Source organism: Drosophila ficusphila, unplaced genomic scaffold (assembly GCF_018152265.1).
Source record: "Drosophila ficusphila isolate 14025-0441.05 unplaced genomic scaffold, ASM1815226v1 contig_791, whole genome shotgun sequence".
Taxonomy (NCBI): Eukaryota; Metazoa; Arthropoda; class Insecta; order Diptera; family Drosophilidae; genus Drosophila; species Drosophila ficusphila.
The window spans coordinates 1,833,802-1,856,423 of record NW_025064737.1 but is presented as its reverse complement, the minus strand read 5'-3'; the positions used below and the strand labels follow the sequence as shown (position 1 = coordinate 1,856,423).

At 43.7% G+C, this 22,622-nt stretch overlaps 3 protein-coding genes and 1 long non-coding RNA gene across 6 annotated transcripts; 3 read left to right on the top strand and 1 right to left on the bottom strand.

The window, feature by feature from the left end:
- Positions 1–4,248: 4,248 nt before the first annotated feature.
- LOC108091811 lies at positions 4,249–8,570 on the bottom strand. 3 transcript variants are annotated; one of them, XR_001771420.2, is made up of 4 exons: positions 8,198–8,570; positions 6,361–6,553; positions 6,203–6,295; positions 4,249–6,102 (listed from the first exon to the last, which is right to left on the bottom strand). It is a non-coding gene; the product is annotated as an uncharacterized LOC108091811 (long non-coding RNA). The 3 variants fall into 3 exon arrangements; XR_001771419.2 differs by having other exon boundaries at positions 4,250–6,102; positions 6,361–8,570; XR_001771421.2 differs by having other exon boundaries at positions 4,250–6,102; positions 6,213–6,295; positions 6,361–8,570.
- Positions 8,571–8,969: 399 nt separating this feature from the next.
- Positions 8,970–10,151, top strand: LOC108091810. The gene has a single exon (XM_017191179.2). The coding sequence runs from the start codon at positions 9,204–9,206 to the stop codon at positions 10,068–10,070; it is 867 nt and encodes a 288-aa protein (XP_017046668.1). The 5' UTR covers positions 8,970–9,203; the 3' UTR covers positions 10,071–10,151.
- A 4,195-nt stretch (positions 10,152–14,346) lies between these two features.
- LOC108091758 lies at positions 14,347–16,523 on the top strand. The gene is made up of 2 exons (XM_017191101.2): positions 14,347–15,731; positions 16,164–16,523. Exons 1-2 carry the CDS (start codon positions 15,270–15,272, stop codon positions 16,521–16,523), a joined length of 822 nt encoding a protein of 273 aa, XP_017046590.1. The 5' UTR covers positions 14,347–15,269.
- A 3,971-nt stretch (positions 16,524–20,494) lies between these two features.
- LOC108091729 lies at positions 20,495–22,521 on the top strand. The gene is made up of 3 exons (XM_017191072.2): positions 20,495–20,824; positions 20,895–21,150; positions 21,696–22,521. Exons 1-3 carry the CDS (start codon positions 20,690–20,692, stop codon positions 22,010–22,012), a joined length of 708 nt encoding a protein of 235 aa, XP_017046561.1. The 5' UTR covers positions 20,495–20,689; the 3' UTR covers positions 22,013–22,521.
- Positions 22,522–22,622: the final 101 nt, after the last annotated feature.

Genomic DNA, 22,622 nt, shown 5'->3' with positions numbered 1-22,622 from the left:
GTGTCGCGGCATTATATAGAAGTATGTGAGCCTGGGATTTGGAGCAACACTAAATATCTCAATTAGAAGTCATTGTATACCTAAAGGGTTGGAAATCACCTGATGTGGGTCAGACCTTTCTCTACTTGGCCACTCGAGACCCGAATGAATTTCTCGGCCAAATGAGATGGGTTGCCATCGATACGGAGGTGGGACCCATTCGTCGAAGCCATCCCGACCCGTGCCAGCCATTCATTCAGCAAAATATCTAGCCCAACCCTCTGACAATTAATTAAAGCCGGACTCTTGTTTGGCTTTTTCGGCTTTGGCCATGTCTGCGGCTGCGGCTGTGGCTGTAGCTGCGGCTGTGGCTGTGACAGACCATTGCTTTTGGCTGCCACGCGCTCAAAGTCCAAGCCGAACTATTTTTATTTCCATACCGGTTGCTAGTTGCCAGTTGCCAGTTGCTGTTGTTGCACTCCAATCGAGTCTTTCGATTTTCAATTTCAAACATTTCTTAGTCTGCAGCCACACAAGAAAAAATTTGTACTTAACAGATTTTGAATATATTTGCTTAATTTGCTTACATTTTAAATCCGAATTAAGCTATTGTTTACTTTTAATAATTTTTTCCGGGAAAAACTAAATTTTCAAATAATATTTTGTGTATTTAAATAATTTAAAAATCAATTTATATTCAAACTTAAAAAAAAATCGAAATAAGAATATCGAGTGCCAAGAGATAATCCTTTTTTTTAAATATACGTATTACTTAAAACCTAAATCAGTCCTTTAAAATTATGACGTTTTTGAACGGATGATACTTATAAATACATTGCGTTGCTCTTTAATAAATGCACTAATTTTACTTTTAAATAACTCGAATAAATGAAAGAAAAAAACAAAAATTGTATTGTGTTGAAGAAATTAATTACAAAATTCTTACAGCATACTATCCTCTGTTAAAAAACAAAACTAAATCTAAAAAAAAATATTGCTTAATATGCTTAATATTTTCTTTCTCTGCTCTTAAACGAGTCGAAGAAAGTGCCGGTGACTTTGGGCTCGGCTCTGCTCTGCTCGACTTTGCTTGTTTTTTCGCTCTTTTCTGTTGTTTTTTAGTGCTGGCCATATCCGTTTTTGGCTCGATTTATGCCTTGCGATAAAGCCAAACCGCCGGGCAGACAAAGCGGGGCGACTCACTCAGTTACATCGACATATCGATGACGAGCATCGAATGCGATTGGGCAGCTGCGAGCGCCTTGGGTGAGGCGCAATATAAATCGGAAAGATTAAAAAAGTCACAAGAAAAAAGTTTCACTTTCTCAAGAGTTTACAGTTTCTCATACATAAGTATGGTCGTTTTTGGCCGGCAAAGTTATTGCTCCTTGGCCCGGCCACGGATGACAGGCGACAGGAGAAGAAGCTAAAGGAAATGGCTGCAGCCTGCAGGCCAATTTTGTATCTTATTGGTCAAAACGAGATTGGGTCAGCAAGGGGCTCCTGGGGCTGAAAAACCACATTGTAGACTTAAATCGATTTTGTAACGATTCCTGTAAATTAAAAGAGTGTTGCGGCTTGAATTACTGGTAATTTTAAAGGCAATAGTTAAACATAAACTTTAAAACAATTTACAAAGACAAGTTGTTTTTTAAGAAAAAAATCAATTCGGCTGTGTATTTGTTATATTGGCCTACAGGACTAGGAAAAAGGTTTACAAATGTGTTCATATTTTTCAGTGATGCCCGCAGTAAAATGAAATTTATGCATCCCACAAATTTAAATTGAATCGTTAATGCACAGCATTTATTTTAAATTACCTTTTAAAACATAAATTAGTTGCTGCGGCTTGAATGTATATTACACCTAGAGGTTACAAGCACATAAAAAAAAAACATTTAATTAAAGCCTATATGAAATGAAATGTAAAATAGTTTTTAGAACACTTTCGTAATTGCACGTATCGTCCACTTTGTATGGGCCAAAAACATTCCTCACAAAACAATGCCATTACGCATACGCCGCAAAATCCCGCGCTCGTTTATTTCAAATGAATATTTAAAACACAAATTTGGTTCTGTGGCTTCAAAGTTTATAATAGCTAGAGGTTAAAAAAACAACAACAAAAAAAAACAAACGATTTGATGAAAGCCCATTTAAAATTAAATGTCGATTAGTTTTTGGGACACCTTCGTAATTGCACCTATCACCCACATTTTCTCGTCCACCAAAAATTCCCCATAAAACAATGCCATTACGCATACGCCGCATAGTCCCGCGTTCGTTCGGTTTCCCCGCCTGAATGTCAACCGATGTCATTTGAATTTCAGGCACACGCTTCTTAATGGACAATGACCGCAGTACAGGGTCGAAATAGCAAATGTGTGACATTGATAGAGCGTCGATTGGATGCACCAGGTGCAGAAGAGAGTGGATCCGAGTTTTTACCACATCCGCCGCAGTGGACACATTATGATTAATGGCCCGGCGGAAAGTATTGGCTCAGGTCAGGTGGGAAATTTTCCAGTGTCGCTGTAATTCATTTGGTGACCCGTGCCAGCTCCTGGGAACTGGGCATCTTGCGAACGAATTTCTTTCGGCACACTAATTACTAATTACTGGGGACACCGCGACAATGGCTGTAACAATAAGCCATAACAATGACAATGGCAAACAGACGCGGCTAAAGTGTAATTTTGGACATTGGACCGGCAGCTGTCCAGCTCTAATGGGATTTTTCGAGTATTTTGTAGGGGCGCAGGTTCAATTCGCATTCGCACTTGTGGCCATGGACATACATAAATACTCGTACGGAGAGTGAGTTTTGCGGCCGTAGCAAAAAACTTTCACTCAAGTTGTTTTCGAGCGGCTGTTGTTCGGGTTGTTGTTGTTGCAGTTGTTATTTTTTGTTATTGCTCCTGCCAAAAAGCATGCACATTTCATTATTAATATCGTCATCGCATAAGCTGCGCCGCAGTCGTGACGAAAAACCATCAAGTGGACTGGACATTGACACTTGACTCAGAGCTCATAGCTCATAGCTCATAGCTCATACCTCGCAGCTCAGCACTCTGCAAACTGTTGTTCAGTACTTTCATCTGGCGAATATGATTCGCTGCTTCGGTGTGGGCTTTCAAGAGCAATAGGCCTTAATTATTGATTTTAATTGGCCATATCGCACTTGGCCAGGCACTCCAGTTTGCTTGACTGCGTTGGGCGCTAGTTCGCTCCACTTCGTTGGGCGCCATTTCTTAGATTTTGCGGTAGCAGGTCAACCGGAAACACCGTTTTATCAATCGGTTCGAGGCCGAGTCGAGCCAAAGGGCCTTTGATTTGGCTTTAACTTAAGCGTGTCATTATCGTCATCATCATTCCTCTCGGTGGCTTCTGACCGAAATACCATCGAAAGCAAAAGAAGAAAGTTTCCCAATGCCAGCGCACACACATTGTCTTCTTTATTCACTTGCCAGCATTTCCTCCGCATTCATTGCGAACCAGTTGGTTATGCGCCTTTTTATTTGCCTTAATTTAATTAACAGCGTCGTTTTGAGCAGCCATTAAAAACAAAAAACCAAAAAAATAAATAAAGAGTGGTAGAAGAAACAAAAGCGGTACAAGAATGATCATCAGCGCAATGACCATGCGGCGGTCACAGAAGTTTCACTTTAAAGAATGCAATGATCGCATCATACGATCATACGATCGGTCGCTCCGATCGCAAAGGTTGCCCCTGGGGCCACGAAATCGTTGCATTATTTATGCCGCAAAGTGGGGCACACAGCATCCAGCAACACAAGGGCGGTGCTGCTTTTTCTGCTCTTTCTGCTGCCGCAGCAATTGCGTGAAAGTTGCGGAAGCTGGAACTTTGGGGGCACCCAAGAAATCAAGTTTAAAACACAAGCTGTAAGCTGTAAACGGTATCCTCGAAGAAAAAGCGAAAGGGCTTGGGGACGGACACACGTGCGCCGCCACAGATCGGGTAATAAAAAATGCAATTTCGGCAAGTTTCTCAGGCAAGAAGGAGAAACCCTTTCTCTTTCGAAAGAAAGCGATGGCGGTGACTTTTCTGTGGTATGTGCTTTTGAACAAATTTCAGCGCACAACTGCACTCGAGGGCCATAAAAGTTTTTCACGCGTTATATAATTTTAACCGCCGCCGGCGACTCCTGCTCTCCTTGCACCGCGCTGTGACGTGATTTGCTTACACTTTGCCATCAATTATTCAATTTAAGCGGCATTAAACGGCGAAGAAATTACATAAAAATGAAAAGAAAAACAAACGCTAATAAATTATTAAATAAATGCTGCAGTAAACAAGAAATGGAAACATCACGAACACCGAGCTCCGCATTAATCATACACTCTCTACTTTTAAGAAAGACTTACAAAGTTTTATAGTTGGATTTCGATTTAATGAATAATATTATATATACTTATGTTAAATCAAATATTTACAAGCTAACAATTATATTTTTTTTTACTTAATGTAAGTAGAAGTTAAAGTATCACAAAACAAATATACACTCTTTTATTTAATAAGTGATCTCGTAATAATTTTTTAAATATCCCGCTACTAACGTATTTCAATTAAATTTGTTCCATTTACCAACAATTTTGTTTAACTTTGGAAGCATTATTAAGTAAATGAAGTCTACCTGTCAATATAGTCAATATGCCCTACGTGTGGACTTGAAAATGTCTCCGAGACATCCGTGCTCCGATTTCGCAATGGATGCCATCGACAGCGTCATCGCGTCATGGAATTAGCCTTACCGTTTTGATTATGCCCGCTGAATTAGATAATTTCGAGTGTGAGCCATATCCATAAATGTTTTATTTTTGGTTTGTGTTTTCGATTTTGGCTCGCTAGATGCATATTAGCGTTCCACGGAAAGTGAAAGTGATGCCTCCGATTCCGATTTCGAGTCGGACTCGTGCATTTATAATTTGTATCTCCGGCGGCGGTTGCCAGGTGGGCCTGCTCGGCGGTTATGCTAATGGGCGTGGCAGGTTTTTCAGCTAAATGATTACAGCACAGACCGCTAATTTGCCTGCGTCTGTCTGATCTGACCTTTTCCTGCGCCGCGGGGCTTAGGCCGCTGTTCCCATGACAGGGCGGCCAACCAAACTCCCTATTATTCCAGCAGACAGTGGGCCATTAAGGCGGTCATAAGTGAGTAAGAGTGAGCTTGCATCTTTAGACGCAGGTTCGGGCATTACGACTATGTCGTAAACCTCCTCCCTGGAAAATTCTCACATTTACACTGCAATAAACGGCACAAAGAAAGTCAATTACCACTGTATTTGACGGCTACCCGCAGTTGGAAACTCCACTCATGTTTTTAAAGTTGGTTAAGTGTGTTTGTGTGAAAATTAAGTGTTGTCAATTGCTGCGTTAAGTACCAAGTTAAATATGCCTATCAAACTGATGAGTCACTTGACTGCATAAATTCAGTTACTTAAAAAACCGAAAATATTGCATCTAAAGAAAACGCATAACTTAAAAGAAACCAGTCAAAAGTCACAATCATTTTTAAAAAAGTTTAAAAGCTATGCATTTTGTTAAAAAGCTATTAATTTGAGCATTTTTATAATACACTCTATTCATTCTTTTAAAGCTTACTTATTTCTCTGAAAAAATACTTTTTCTACTTATACTTATTTCTTTTTCTAAATAACGACTTTTCAAGAAAAACTAAAAACTCCACTCATCTTGGGGTTTTCAGTTTTTTTGTTTTGAACTGGGCCAAATAAATGACGCCCACTTGACTCAATGTTGCCGCTCTGTATGCTCAAAATAAAGATATTAAGTGGCAGTTGCAGGTTGTTTTGCGGTTTCACTCCGTGATTGACTGCAGTGCCGTCAGTACCATCATTGGCAGTGTGGGAGTCTGTTGTCATTTTTTGTTTCGGTGTATGTCAACACCCACCTGACGGTAATGGTAATGGTGATGGTAATGGTAATGGCCATGGCAATGGGAATGGCAATTGGGAGTGCTAGGTCCGGCACTCACTTCGTCATCCGTTCGGTCGTTCATTCATGCACTTTTTGAGTCAGTAAGTTTGTTGGCTTGCATTTTCCAGCTGCAGAGCTGCACGCGCCGCCTCAGTGAATGTTGTTGTCTATAATGGAAAAGGAAAATTTAGCCTGAACTTTCTTTTTTTGTGTACTGCTGCAGTGTCAGCCACAATGGCAACTGCGATATAAATAAAATATAAGTACATATATATACATATATTCATGCTCCGCTCCGCTCCGCTCTGCTCTGCTCTGCTCTTTTCCACTGCCACAGATTTCGGCGTTTAAGGTCTGCAGCTGAAACCCGTTGCGCTGTTATGAGTTTTACTCTTCATTTTAACCAGACGAAAGCAAAAAGTTACCTGTTGATATGGCCAGCCACAACAATAGAACAAAAAGCGGTTCACAGGCCTTATCCAATCCCGATGCGATGCACTCTGGGTTTCAGCTGCAAAGGTGGCCATTCATTTGGGCGGGGACTTGGTTTCGAGGTCTGCGGGGCCAATGCAGTGAAAGTGTCGTTTCTCATGTTTTCTGCAAGGCAGCGACTCCCAGCTTCCAAGACAGCGAATACAAAAATTAATTAAGTGTCAAATAACTCAACATTCAGCGCTTGATCACATTTACATCCCTTCACGCTCCGTGGAGTAAGTTCAATTAATATTTAATTTGTAATCATAAAAACATTTTTTTTACCACCGTTGCGCATTTTGTAAATAAAAATGTACAATTTATATGTGTACTTCTTTAAGTCGAAATTGGTTGGTGTACATATTGTACATATTGTTAAAATATTTCTATAAAAAGAAAATTATCTTTTGGTAACGTATTTATTCCAGTTTAAACCAAATAGCAAATATTGATTATAAGATTGAACTGTATTGTATTGAGTGTACTTTAGTAACAAAAAGAAAACGGGTATTGTGTTCCAAGCTATTTCTGTTGACAATTAAAAAGCAACGATCGAAACTCCACCAAATTAGCTTTCAACGAGTTCTCTTCGCAGGTTTTTCTTTCCGTGAACTGCAGTCAGAGATTCACGCAATGCGTGGAGGTTCCCTGCCAAGAGATGCATACGAAATTCGCTTTCACTGAGACAAGATTGTCTGAGCTGAGCTTTGGCCGATCTGGAATAGCGTTTTCACACCGCTCTCCTCTTTAGTGCTGAAGCCCAATTCATAAGCGCATTTTCATTGCATTTTCACACATCCATAACACTTTAATTAACTATTTTCAACACTTTCGTGGGGTCTGCGCCGTGGCACTCGCATCCTGCTCGCGGTCATTTGCCGCTATCCGATGCGAGCGATCCACTCGCATTTCGCATTTTGGATTTTGCATTTCGCATTCGCATTTCCAAACTCTCTAGCCCGGGGATGAGAAGATGACTTTCATTTGCCTGGGCTCCTGGTCACTGTCTATTTGCGTACTTTTACCTGTCCCATCCAGTTAGTTAGTCGCCTTAGTCAGTCACTTAGTTGGCTGGCTGGGGACAGCCGTGGGACGGGCTACTGGTGTTTGCCCGTCGATAACTCAGCCTGCTGGACGCCACTCGTGTGGTTGGCCAGTTAGTCAGTTAGCCAGTTAGCCATGGCAGCTGTTTGTTTTGGCCCCATCCATTTGACGGCGCATAAAATTTGCACATCCATCGGAAAGAAGGGCAGACCGCATACCACACATTTCTCGCTGATGTATCCGCGACTTTCCCTTTTCTGAATGGGGTTATGATTATTATTATTGGCACTGTCACTGCCATTGGTTTCTGGTCGCCGACTTAGTTTTGACATAGATTCTCTGCCCTCAGAACGTGATCGGGTGCGATTCCGAATACATAATGACTTCACACACATCCGGGGAAAAAATAACCGATATCAATTTGTCATTGTCATCTTGGATTCCTTAGCATCTTGTCTTGCATGTGCCATAAATGTCACTTTTCTTTTAGATTAATGATACCGTAGCAATGGCCAAATCATGAAATTCTAAGGTCTAACAATTGGGCAGTTCTTTTTAAAAAATATCTTAATAATAATAGTAAAAGTAATAGTTAGTTTAAGCAACTATTAAAATGGCTTATTTAGTTTAAGTTTAAGTAAATAAATTGTAACATAGCAATATATTGTATTTGTGTTTATGATAGTTCCCTACCTTATTCCCAACGTTAGGGAGTTAAAATATTTAGTTGTTGTAAAAACGTACCGTTTAAGAAACACCAGTTCAAATTACAAGAAGTATTTTTGTTGAATATCAACATGAAAATTTTAACTTTACTACAATTTAAAGATGTGTTGTAATATATAAAAAAGAAAAGTTAAGGATTTCTGAATTTAAAATTATTTATAGTTAAAAATACTTTCCAAGTTAAGTTTCTCTAAAATCAGTGTTTCGGATATGCAAAACTAGCGTTCTGTTCACCTGAACCGTTCGCCGGCAGCGCTCGACTGCGCTTGAAAGGGAAATGCTTTTACATACTTTTACAAAACTCATTTTCAATTAAAGCCCGGACAATTAAGATTACGACTACGATTTTCGGCACATTTGGACCGCTCTCCGCCGCGGCGGTAAAAGTAGCTGCCAGTGGATGGATGGATGCTGTTTATTTCGCTGGTTTCCCACCGGCAGGAGGCTGCGACTGTTGACAATGTTACATGAACTTCGGGCGAAAGCAGCGCAGCAGCGCAGCGGCAGCAACAGCTTACAAATTACAGTAACAATGCTTTTCCAGCTGCCGCTAGTGGCACTGCTGTCGCTGCAGCGCTGCCGGCGTCGACGCCGACGCAGCGGTCGACTGCGCATTACCGTTGGCCGGCCAAACGAAAGACTTAAGCGAGAAACTTGCACGACTAGTTTGGGGGAACCGCTGCTGGGGGCCAGGGGGTTGGTGGGGGACAGAGAAATGCTTTCGCAGCAGATGAGCATGCCGATGCCGAAGTCGCTGCCACTGCCGCCGTATATAAATTGTCGTGTGCGGTGGAAAATTGTATCATTCAATCCTTAACCGTCTGAGCAGCTATACGGCAGCAGCAGTCAGCCTAGACCGAAAAACACACAAAAATACAGTTTTCCACTCAAGAGAAAGTGCGTTCGCCGCCGAACTACGTGAAAGTGTAGTGGACCCACAAAAGGACTATCCAAAGAACCCAATTCGAAAATCGTGCAAGAACAAACCACACTAAAAAAAAACCAAACCAACAACAAACGCAAAATGGCAAGCCATAAAGTTACTTTCGGTGTCTTGTGTCTGGTCGCCTTGAGCGCCGCCCTTCCCGCCGAGGAGACGCGCGGCCACGCCCGCAACGCCATCGGCGGCGAGAACGACATTATGGATAGCATCTACAGCGACTGCCTGCGCAAGGACTCTGTCTCGTGCGTCAAGTACAAGCTGTTCAGCTTCGTGGACAAGGTCCTCGGCGCCCGCGACCAGTTCGCCTTGACCGAGGGTGTAACCGTGGTCCGCTCCCCGGACGCTCCTCAGCAAGAGGCCGCCCGCTCCATTTCCGGCGACGAGTCGTTCGAGTCTCTGGCCCTGAACCGCATCAGCAGCTTCCTCAACTCGCACACCATCAAGGTGGAGCTGAAGGGCGCCGACATCGTCCAGGCCGTTAGCTCCACGGGCCGTGCCCTCGAGGACGCCTCCGAGTCGCTGTTCGGATCCAACGACCCCAACGCTCCCGAGGAGAGCCGTGGCAAGAAGAAGAAGGCCGCCAAGATCCTGGGACCCATCCTGGCCCTCGTCGCCCTGAAGGCCGCCGCCCTGCTGCCCCTGCTCCTCGGTGCCATCGCTCTGATCGCCGGCAAGGCCCTGCTCATCGGTAAGATCGCCCTGGTGCTCTCCGCCGTGATCGGCCTGAAGAAGCTGCTGTCGCAGGAGAAGCACGTGACCTACGAGGTGGTTGCCCACCCGCACCACAGCAGCAGCCACTCGACGAGCCACGACTCGTACGGCAGCGGGTACAGCGCCGATGCCGGAGCCTCCTCCGCTTCGTACGGCAGCAGCGGCCACGGCGGCTGGGGACGCTCGATCGACGCCCAGGACCTGGCCTACGGTGCCCAGAAGCCCGTCCAGGCCTAAGTCACCAGCAGCACCATAATGGGACCAGCACACCGCAAAACCACTCAAGAAGAACCAAGAAGATTCACGAACAACACACACAACTTGAGCTGCAGAGCTCGCCCGAGACTCTCGAAGAGAAAAGCACACACACATTATTTATCGTTCGTTTTAATTAATTTATTAACTTAATTTATTTTATTTATTTCTCCAAGCAATGAAACGAAAAGCAAAAGCGAAAAGCAAAAAAGAATGAGAATCACAAACCAACACAAAACAAGCAAAGCAAAACAAGACAGACACCAGAATCAGAACCATATATGTTAGTTGTTAAAACTGATGGAGCTAAAGTTAAGTTTGTAAAAAGAGCCGCCAGCGAGAGTTCCCCACAAGTTGCAAATACTCAGCCTTAAGTCTAAGCTCGCACAGCACTTCCCCGAACTCAACTGCATCTATATCTAAAGCACTCTCATCTGCCTGTCTCTATATCTATATCTACATCTACATCTGTTTCTATGCCTATCAAACTGTTCTATCTGTTCAATCTAACACTGTATACTGCCTATACCAAAACTCAGTCGATTGCCATGCAATCGCTGCAACGTACAAATCTTAACTCTACAATCTATGTATCTGTACTCTATTCTGTACTCTACTTTCTGCCTTTTCAACTATGTTCTTCACATGCAATTCTAGTCTTACCAAACCACAACACCAGCAACACGCATGTCTACTATTAGCTTTAACTCCACTAGCTCTAACTCTATCCTGTGCTCCTAAACTTTATATCTATATCTTCTCCGAACTATCCTTCATTTTCAAGTGAGCCACAGTTTTGGTCATTCGCATGCCATCACTTGCCATAGGAATCCGAAAACACACGTACGCCGCACCAAACTGAACTCATTTTCCGGCTTAACCTTCGAGCCACTATTTCCTCACTCGCCACTCGACTTCCACTTCCACTTCGACTCTTCAACTTTCTCATTTCTCCTATCTGCCATCTGCCATCTGCCATCTCTTTCCGCCGTAGTATGCTGCCCCTGCATCTGTCACTTTCTAGCGCTCTACTTTCTCATACAAAATAAACCCGCTACTCACACACACTTACGCACTCACCTGAACTCCCTGTAATGTTAAAAATATTTTTTTTAATATTTAACTCCTTAAGCGTACTTTATGCATCCGCGCGACTCGAACCGCTTGCCGTTCAGATTGGCGTCGGGCTCTCCTGCTCCGTGGACCTAAACAGATTTTTAATTATCAACTTAAAAATGGCTTGTTTATGACATTTGGAGGGCTCTCTAGCCAACGGGCGCAAGTTTCGAGTCGCCAGCACGTCGTCTACTTTAATTTAAATATTTTAAGCAAAGTCGTACGGCGCTTTCACAACTATAAATCCGGCAACAGTAGTAAGATGATGATGATGACAACGACGACAAAGAAGAAGAAGCGTGAAGCTGCAGATGTGGGCAACTCACACAGATCACAAAACTCACTCACAAAAGAATGTAAATTCCATAGACTACAATAATACCCCACTCTCTGTCACACATGCATGTCATTAACAGAAAATGATGAAAAACAACACACAAAAAAAAAAAAAAAGTTGAAAAAAAAAACAAACACAAGCAAGGAAGATTAATAAATAAAAAATCAATGAAAAATCAAGACAAGTCTCTATAATTTATGGCATACCATGGGGTGAAAGCGAAACGACAAAACCGAAAGCTTTATGCATAATTCCAAATCGACGAAGACGAAGACGAAGACGAAAACTGGCCGTTGACAAGTCCATCTTGGGCCGAAATGCTTTCATTTCAAGTGAAATTGATTTGCGACCCAGTTGCCCCAGCGAATTTCAAAGATCTGACCGTTAATAGGTGTAAATAATTATGACTGGGCTCTGGGGTCTGGCCAAGACAGGTTAACGAAAACCCAATAAACCCCGCTGGCTTCCGACGTCGCAACAAAAGCAGCAACAGCAACAAAAGCAACACCAGCAACAACAGCAACAACAGCAACAAAAGCAACATGAGCCACCGACAGTGAAAGTAAACAGTTAGGAAACCGAAACAGCAGCTCGGGCCACAAGCCCCCAAAGCCAAACAAGAGCGATTGCAGTGAAAAGTCTTAGAAATTGTGGCACATGGCCAAGACCAAAAAGCGTTTTCCAACCCGCTCTAAATGTGGCCGTTGCCGTTGCTGCTTCTTTTGCTGCTGCCCAGCGAATGGCCGGCGAAAACAAAAGACAGGTTAATGCGCATTAATGTTAACAACTCATTTGAGCAGCTGCCAAGCTTGAGCAAACATTGACTGACCACTGTCAGTCTTCTCTGTGGCGGACGCCGCTCACTTAATCAAAAGGAAATTACGGAAATTTTTTGGCCACGCTCGGTTGGAAATTATCTCAAAGAGACCGCTTGGTGCCACCAAAATCTGCCAAGATTCAAAAAGTACCCGTTTAGGAGATTAACATGGGTTTATGCTTGCTTCTCAACTCCGGGGTTTTTCTGCTTTAAATGGAAAGTGTCAGAAAGCTGATATTGGTTGTCGTTTGATTGTTCGCTTTAAGAACAAGGTTCCTGAATAAATTGGACTTAGAAAGTGAAGCCGTTAAGATTAAAGTAAATTAAACACCCAGTTCATCTCTAAAGCAAAGTTTTCTTTCAACGATGCATTTTAAATTTTAATGCCATTTTTTAGATTCTTTTTTAGATTGAAACCATTCAATAATAGTGATTCACAAATCAATTTGAAATTACAAAACAATTTCAAACTAATTAATTTAATTTCTGTGTCGTGTATATTATAATTTAATCCACAAACGATTTACAAAATTGTTTACGTTCCTGGGCTGCCACCCAGCCTATTTTCGATACTGATAAATTTCGTTAGCCGCTGCTGCTAAACATAGTAGTATATGCAAATCGACTAACCAAAACGAAAGCCCGGCTCAGTGATTTGGAGCGAGCAACGGTCGTGCCGCTAGAGAAATGCCGCCTCGGTGGCAGCCAAACTGGTGCAGCATCAGCACTCTGTTGCAGCACCACCACCACCAGCACCAAAACCGAAACCACCACCACCAGCTGCATCGCCACCAATTTCACATTCTGAAAAACCAGATAAGAAACCACAAAATTTGCAATAATTCATAAGGAGGGGACAAGGCTGCGAAGGAGAACCGAGCAGAGTGACCAATTTGAAAGCAATTTCACTGTCAACTGGGCGGGGGCGGTGGGGGTTATGTGGGGCTTTAGCCGAGTAAATGCGAATGCGAATGCGAATGGATGCCTGCAAGGGCGTCGTCGCAGCGTGTGCAGAATAATGCTCAACGAAATGAAAACGAGTTTGGGCACCGAAAGCAGGTCACCAGAACGTAGACAACAACCAGGGGCGGTCCCGAAGCCAAAGTTGATTGTCGGCCTTGCAGCACTGCGCTTTCCAGCTCAAGACGGCCAAAACGACGGCAAGAAACCAGAAAAAAATATCCGCAAAAAAGGAAAATAAACGAAATGAAGAGCCAGAAAGCCTGCCCGGCTAATAATATTATTAGGCACTTGGCATTGCTGCCGCTGCCGCTGCCATAATTTTCCGCTCCAGCACGTTTTTCCCACACTCGCTGCTCGACAGACAAAGCACGCATCTGAATCCACGATTACACCAATTGCTGGTGTAGTTTTGCTCACCGGCCATTAAATCAACTGGGCGCACTTACGAGCTTTCGTTTGTTTTGATTAATTGAAAGTTAATTGGCCACGAGCCCCGCAAAGCCGTGAAACAGTTTCGGCCACTCGAGCGTTTTACCGCCACGCCTGATTTGCTGCCGCTTCCACTGTTGGTCGTTTGTGGTCAATTTAAATTACGCTGTGCAGTTAGCAACAATCGCTCGTAATTATCGAACGGCCGTTGCATCGCCACAGCGGTTATGTTGCACATTGCGTGAGGACTTGATTAGCAGAGTAATTTGCATGGCAGGTGAAGAAAGAGTACTGGGTGGTTTTCATTGTCGTGCTGTTAGGCGGTAAGCGGTCAAGTGTTTAGTCGAGCTGAACAAATTTGGCGCCCATAATTGGGCCTTGTCCTTTAAAACCCAAACGGTGCACTAAGCTACTTTTAATGTAAGACTTTCAGAAAAAATTACACTTTAAATTAACTTATGTTTTTTCACAGTTAAGTTAAGCCAAGAAACACAAAACTAAAATAAAAATGGAAATACATACCTTTCTTTTAAATAATGCAAGTCGTATTATTAATAGTAAAATAAAGATATATAACTAAATTTTCCTTCAAATTCCTTAAAAAATAATAATTAAAATTTTACAAATGAAATATAAAATATAATTATTTATGAACAAAATAGTGATGTTCATTAAATATTTCGGACATAGTTTTCAACTTCTTAACCAGTTTTAAAACAGACCTGTTATTACAAATCTATTTACATCACCCCCCGTTCTTATTTAATATTTCCCTTTGGTTTTAACACCCTATCGCTAACTACTCAAGATATTTTTTAACGTACGCCACCTATTGGCCATTTCACCAAACCAGATATGGTAGAAGTTTCAATCGTTTCGCTACTTTCGTTCAGTGCGATCGAGTTCGTGTCTTAACTCTTTCGTTTCAAGAGCACCACTTTTTTCAGCAGCACCATAAAGTAGGCAGCAAAAACCTTCAGTTTCCAAAGTGCTTGGGAAAAAAGAAAAGTTTGGCCCAAATCAGGTGACGACAGTGAATGTGCCCCAAAGACAGAAAAAACCGAAAATACATATGCCCACGGTCTAGTAAGTCGGATGCAAAGACAGAGGAGAATGGCATTGGCAACGGTAGTCGAAGTCACGCAGGAGCTCAATAGCTTAGAACGAGCTGAAAAGTGGGAATATAATTGCAAACGAAACTGCATTTCGGAGGCTTTCGCAGCGAAATCACGAAAGCGCAGCCCCAGTGGCCAACAGCATCTGGCTAATTGCCGTGATATTTAGACTAAGACAAAGCGTGTGTTTCTGTGTTTTTGTGTTTTTCAATTTCAGGCAGCCGGCCGACATGCGATATTTGTAGCCACAGGTATAAAATGCATTAGATCCACCGGCCAGCACTCAGTTGATCCCCCAAAGAGCAGCGCCCGGCGTCTTCTCTCCAGTTTATGCCTCACCACCAGGATCGGCCAAGGATCCTCATCTCGCCCAGCGTCGAACAGCAATATCCTCCAGCCGAGTCATGGTCAAGTACGTGTGGCATGTGGCGGCCCTGATGATCGTCTTCTGCTGGCTCTCCAGTGCCCGCAGTGCCAGCTACCAGCACCAGAATCCCAACAGTCTGAGTTCGGTTCCCAAGCCCCCGACCAGCAGCCCCTCGAGGGGTTCCTCGGGGTTCTGGAAGGACATGTCCATGGTCTACCGCATCTACCAGCAGTGCACCGGTGACAACATGTCCGTCTGCCTGAAGGTCAAGCTGCTGACCGGCTTGGAAAAGGCCTTCCGGTCGGCCAAGACCCTCTCCCTCACGGAGGGCATTCAGTTCGTTCGTTCTGGTGAAGAAAGTGGGGAGTCGAAACGGGCTCCCATCAGCGAACAAGACATCGAGGCTGTCCTGCCCAGGAGCCTGGACGCCAAGGAGCAGGTGCTGAACAACATGATCCTGAAGCGGGTGGGCAACTTCCTACAGGACCACACTCTGCAGGTGAGAAAGAAATACTAATAATAAATACTAAGAATAAAATTACCCACAAGAAAACGAATTATAAACCCTTAAATAACTACTTAATTTCATTGAATGGAACAAGTATTAAATTGATATATACCTAAAAGTAATGGCATTAGCCTCAATGTTATTTATTTCAAACAAAGAAAATTATAAATGATTAAAATTGTTTTGTGAAACAGTTATAGATAATTAAAATTCGCCTACATTTTTAGTTATTTATGCGTGGAAAAAAAACTTGTTAAAATCATTACGAACTCATTTTATAAACTCTCAGCTGAAGAAAAATATTTTGTTAGAGTCAAGCTTAGTTTGGGTTAGGACAAAAACTAAGTGAAATGCTAAACTTATATACGTAAACTTCTAATCTGCAGTCTTGATATATATATAACTTCATTTTATACTTTTCAGGTGAAATTCGACTCCGAGACAAGTTCGGTGGAGGGTCGCAAGAAGAAGGAGAAGAAGAACGGCGCCATGATCATGATCCCATTGCTGCTGGGCGGCACCTTGGTGCCGCTGGCCTACGGAGCCCTGGCCATGTTGGCCGGAAAGGCGCTGATCGTGTCCAAGCTGGCCCTGGTCCTGGCCTCGATCATCGGCATCAGGCGGCTGCTGAGCGGGGCCCACTCCGGGAAGGAGACCTCACACGAGGTGGTCGTCTCCGCGGGCGGCCATTCCGGATGGGGTCGGGAGCTGGACACCGCCTACAGCGGATGGAAGCCGGCGGCCAAGGAAGCGGCGGGCCAAGGAAGCGCCAAGAGCCTGTGAGCTCGCATTTGCATTTGGGAAAACAAAAGAGAAGCTTCGCGATGGGAGAATCGAGTCGGGAGGAGAGTGAACCAAAGAATCGAGCGCCGCACGAACTGTCTGACTAATGTCTAGTTTAATTCGCCTAATCGATCATTAATTTAACGAACTAAATGTGTGTGTTAGGTTTAAGTAAGCGTTAACTAAATATAGTAAATTCTGCTACCCGAAAAACGCATCAAGAAGGCTTGTTTTCTGTGTCATGGCCGCTCCCTAAACATGAGTTTATGATAACAATTACAGTTTCATCGAAACTGGCTTACGTGCGTGCCAAAAGTGGCAGACGAAGCTTCTTCGCTTTCTACCAAACTCAATTACAGGCGGGTACATATTTTAAGTACCTACAGCTGCGGTGAAAATAGTAGCAACTAAATGGATATCATGGATCAAGAAATTGTAATTAAGGAATGAAAATTCTTGATTATAAACAAAATAATTTGGAATGAAGGCTTACTAGAATACACAAAAACATCTGAGATGACCATATTCAAAACTTATTTACCAGAAAAATTATAACACCTATAAATGGATGTTTAAATACAACTTTTTTTCCAACTAATTGATGAATTTGTAGGTACTTGTTCATAAGAGAGTTATAACTTTCTGGAAAATACAATTAAAAGAAAATAAGGTAAGAAATATTTAATATCAATAAGATTTTCTATTGAATTTACTTTTTCTTTCACCAACGCTTAATTTGACATCGTCTGCCGTGCAGTTTTGTGTTGTTGTGTTGGCTTGCGTTTTCTCAATGCAATATTCATTCATTCAATATTCATTATTTTGCTCCACTGTTTTCCTCACTGTCCATTGTTGTGGCTTCTACCTTCTTTGGTATGCGACAATTTCACTTTTGGGCCACTGCACGAAATATTAATGAGCTGCTCGGAGTAGAACGTTGAACCTGGCCGCCGAGGTTCCCAGGCCCCTCGACCATTTAATTGTGGGTGCCACTGACGTCATCGGTCCGGGACTTTCATTAATTGAAAATTGGCCAAGCGCACCGGGGCAGCGGCATGTCAACAGCGCCGGGGAGCTGTAAACCAAAGCCAAAGCCGGAGCTGAGCTGAGCTGCCACCCGGAATTCCATTCCAGCCAAGCGGAATGAAAGTGAAACTTTGAAAAGGTGTCAATTTTGAAGATGCCACTGAAAAGGGCTTGGGGCTGGGCGGGTGGTGCCGAAATTGGGGATTGTTTGCCCCGAATGTGCGATGCTTTAAGTTTGCCTTTATCTCTAGAGCGAATACTTCGCATGCCGATTTGGGTCAGCCGGCGAAATGGCCAACTGAACTGGAGATGGCCGAAAGGGGGGCATCAGGAGATAGCTTGCAAATTAATTGCGCACACTCAATTGAAGTGAAGTGCAAAAATTTACTGAAAATACTCAGCTCATAAAATCTGTCTAACAAGCCTGGCTATCAAATTAAAATCCCATTACAAATCTCTCTTCAGAGTAGTGGAAAAATGTGTGCGATTGCTAGCCTTTTTCAGCATTTTACCATGACTCGAATGCCCAGATTATTTAAATATTGCATCACACAATGTTTGAAGTGCCGTAGTTTAAATTGTACAAAATGTTAGCAATGAAATTACTTTTTCACTTTCATTGCGCACGCACAGAGCTTAGATATATGTTGAGTTAGCCCTTAGCAAACTACATCAAGTCGACATCACAATACTCTTTTTTTAATGGTTGAAGAAATATTTTTTTTGCATTTTTTATAGGGATAAAAGATTGCAGATATTGGTATTAATACAAAATATCCCATATATAATTTTAAAATTGTTAGGATAATATTTTATTTGCTAGTGAATATTATTACATATGCAAGAATGTTATTTATGTACTAAAGTTATTTGGTATAAATTTATTTTAAAGCCACTAAAAAGTCGGTCTAAGTCATAAAGGGCATTAGCTGAAAGGGCATTAGGAGACATCACAATCACAGCGTGACAGTGGCTGTCACATCCATCTATGTCCACGTGCAAGGCATTTACATTTACATATTCCATCAACGGATTTTGGGCTCATGTTGCCGCTTTGGATAATCGTCTTCGAAATGTCGAGTGGCTTTGCATCTAGATGCGAGTCTTGTGTTTTATTTTCTGTGCGGTTGTTTTGGGCAGCATGCAAATCTGCGGCGTAGCTTTCTTTCGGGGCACTTGTCTAAGTCTAATGCGTAAATTACCCGGCTGACGATGCGGACTGCGGACTGTGGACTGCGGACTGTGGAGCGTTGAGACGAGAAGCAGCCGCTGCGACGTGTGGCAATTTTCGAGTGCTGCAAATTAAAGCGACATAATGCCAATGAAACTCTCGTGCGAGACTCTCTGTGCAACTACTGTCGGCGATGGCGATGGCGATGCCGATGGCGATCGGATTGGCATACAAAACTGCAGATACATTATGCGAGATGCCCGCTGGAGGCACAAACAAACACATAAATAAAAAGCAAAATTAAAGTGAAATTTCTTCCACCATGCCGCCGCAGCGTCAGCAAACTAGTTAATTTTCTATTTTACTCCAATTCGAGCGGCGGTTGCTTTCGACCATCGGCGGCCATCTTAAATGGCGCTCTTGATTAACCACCCACCGCCCACCCCGTCAGCATTTCCCAGCTGTGTGTGGTGGTAACTGCAGTTCGAAATGAAACCACTGCAGCACTTTCTGCCGCAGCCAAGATTTACTCACCGCTGAAAGTGTGCCATCATCAGGTGGCGCCTCTAAGGTGCCTCAATTACCTTAACTGCTCTGCAGCCCACTAACTTAACTCGGTTTGGCCAAGAACATAATTGCTAGTTCATGATGTAAGCTTGCTAATGCTGTTGGCTTATAATTCATGTATTTCTCATGGGCGTATTTCTCATTTGCAGTGGCCGGAAAAAACAGTAATAAATAATTGAAACAAAAGAACACACAATTTGCCTAACATAAAAGCAGCCGTTAACCACAATGAACGCCAATCTTTTTCAACACAAATAGTACTTATTTAACAATTACAATAAACGAAAAATGAATAAAGACATTTTATCACGATAACTAAACATTGCTTTTCTGTTCAACTGGCTTTTGCATTTTACTTACAAGGGTATAATAAATCAGTTAACTAAGCGTTACTTGTAGCAATGGTAATATGAAGCCGTAATTATTGTTTTTTGTTTATTATTATATCAATTACACTTTGCTAATGGTAGGAACTCATTACACATTTAATTATTACAAATCATCTCGTTACGAAAACAGTAAATTCCTTATTGGCATTTTGTCCTAATTGGTCTTGTTATACATTTATTATTCCTCAATCTAAATCCCAAGTATTAAATCAAATAAATGCAGTACTTAAAATCAATTTGTTCTGTTCTAAGCTTTTAGCATTACAAATTTGTTTGTGTCATATTAATCACTTCTTCAGGAGTGGGGAATAATCCAAAGAGCTTTTTACCATCACTTTCTCTTCTGGCGCCCTAAGTACAACATTAATTTAAGGGACCTAGTCCAAGTAGATTCAATATTTAATCGCTCGCTGATCACTTCATTGGACCCACACAATTGGCCACAATCCCTGTGGCAGGCAAACGGCTAGCAAACAGCTAACTGCCGTCGAAGTGTGTTGACAAACAACAACTGGCAATGAGCTCTGCCGCCGCGAACTGCGACTGCGGCGCACCTGTCCAGGTGTCTCTTGGCTGCGCCTTGGATGGCCAACTCGACTTCGGCTGCAACCTGGCCAGGTTCGTCGGGTTGTTTATTTAAATTCTAAGCTCGGCTACTGTGTGTGCGATTGCGGGGCTGCGAAGTGGCGAATGGGGGGATTGGGGGAGTGGGGGATTCGGACCACTCGCAGAGCGCTGAAGCAACAACTGTGTTGCCGTTGTCGTCGCTGCTGGCCAACGCAGCCGCCGCTCTGCTGGCCGGGAATAAAACTCGATCCGCGTGCGTCTTCTAGCCACAGTTTACCGGTTGCCTTCTGACCGACAGATCGAACACGCCAATCGAGCGCAGTGCACTCAATCAAGTGAACACACGTATCCCCGAATCGCCAGGAAGTGGCAGGATAACTGCGAGCCAGTGACCAGTGTTTGTGTGAAATATTAAATCAAATAAAAAAAGGAAATATCCCGGAACCATGTTTAAGTTCGTGTGCCTGTTTGCATTGATTGCCTCCACGGCGGCGGCTGCCTCGGAAGCGGACAGCCTGCTGACCAGCGCTTTGAAGATGGTCAAGGACTGCGGCGAGCGGTCGATGGTCTTGTGCATGAAGGTAACGAAAACCGGGGGAGAACACCTCCTTCAACTTAAGAACCACCCAGCTAATACTATCCACCCTTAAGGAGCGAGCTCTGCACTACTTCGACACTGAGAACGGAGATGTCCGGCTGACCGAGGGCATCGCTCTGGTCAAAACAGACGAGATCCCCGTGGGTCGTTCCCTCAACGAGATGCAGTTGCCCGAGGAGGTGGAGGCCCGGGAGGCCGAGGTGGACTCCCTGCTGGTGGAGCGCGTGGCCCGCTTCTTCGGCACCCACACGCTGCAGTTCAAGGTGCCCAAGGACTCCATCCAGGACATGCAGCGCGCCCTCGAGGAATGTGAGTATCTACTTATAGCTCTGTTGCACATTAACAGCCAATCTGGTCTGGCCAAGTGGCTGCCAATTTGGGTTAGTAATGCGGGCGACCAGTTCTCGGGCAGATGGCTCCGTCGCAAATCCTGTTTTCACTGTTACCTTGCCGCCAAATTGGGGTCATCCTGCGACTCTGCCGGCCAAGATGCCAAGTAACCAAGATGCCAAGTAGCCATGTAGCCATGCAGCCATGTATCCATGTATCCATGGAGCCATATAGCCACATAGCGGTGCATTGGCAGCTGGTTATCGGGCAGATAGTTGGCTATTAATTGCACTTTAGTCAGCCAGTTAGCGAGGCTTACTTTCTTTTTGTGCGCGGCGGCTGTAATTTCCGATTTCTAAACGCAGCCACATAGAAAGCGGTCGGTCCTGTTCGCTGGCTAATTATCTGTGCTCCAGTTGCTAATTAGCGGTCAGCTTTGGTCCAGCGAAAGTAATGCAAATTTGTAACTAACAACGATCCTTTCCCCTCCCTCCTCCACCCACCTCCCTTTCATATTTCCCCAGCTCGTGGCAAGAAGAAGGAGAAGAAGAAGTACCTGATGCCGCTGCTGATGCTCTTCAAGCTGAAGATGGCCGCCCTGCTGCCCTTGGCCATCGGCTTCCTGGCTCTGATCTCCTTCAAGGCGCTCGTCATCGGCAAGATCGCCCTGCTGCTCTCCGGCATCATCGGGCTGAAGAAGCTGCTGGAGTCCAAGAAGGAGAACTACGAGGTGGTGGCGCACCCGCACTACGAGCACGAGCACAGCTACGGACGCTCGCTGCCAGCCGGCGCCGCCGATTCCCAGGCCCACAAGCTGGCCTACGCGGCGTATGAGCAATGAGCCAATGAGCTGTCTGCCAAAAACCGCTGAATGCTGAGGCAACCATCAGTGCAATACTCGGATGGAGGATGGAGGATGGAGAGAAGAGGGCCGTCGTCGTCTAACTTATTCTATTTATTTAATTTATTTGTATAGCATAGTTCATGCCAGGCTTACACACATAAGGCGCCATTGAGAAAATCCGAGCGGCAACGCAAAAACCCAGATTCCCAAAACTCAAATCAAAAAAACCAAGAACCCAGAGAAAATAGGTATAGAAGTAAGCAGCTGGGGGCTGCCGCCGGGGGAAACCTGGCGTCCTTTAAAGCTAATCTTAGCAACTCTTGTATTAATACTCAGAGCTTTACTGCCCATAAACTCTACGCTTAACTCAACTAAACTCTCAAGCTAAACTATTAAACTAAACTGCCTAACTCTGAACTGCCGCTAGGCGCAGGAGAGCCCCTGGCCAGCCAGCCCCCCTAAAAACAAAAATCAATAAAAGAAATGCCGCATTTATCTCGAACCGATGTCTCAGTGCTTTTTAATCTTTCAATGGAATATCACTCATACGCCGCCGAGTGCTTTCACTCTTTCACCGGTCGAGCTAAAAAGGGGGCCAGCGATATCA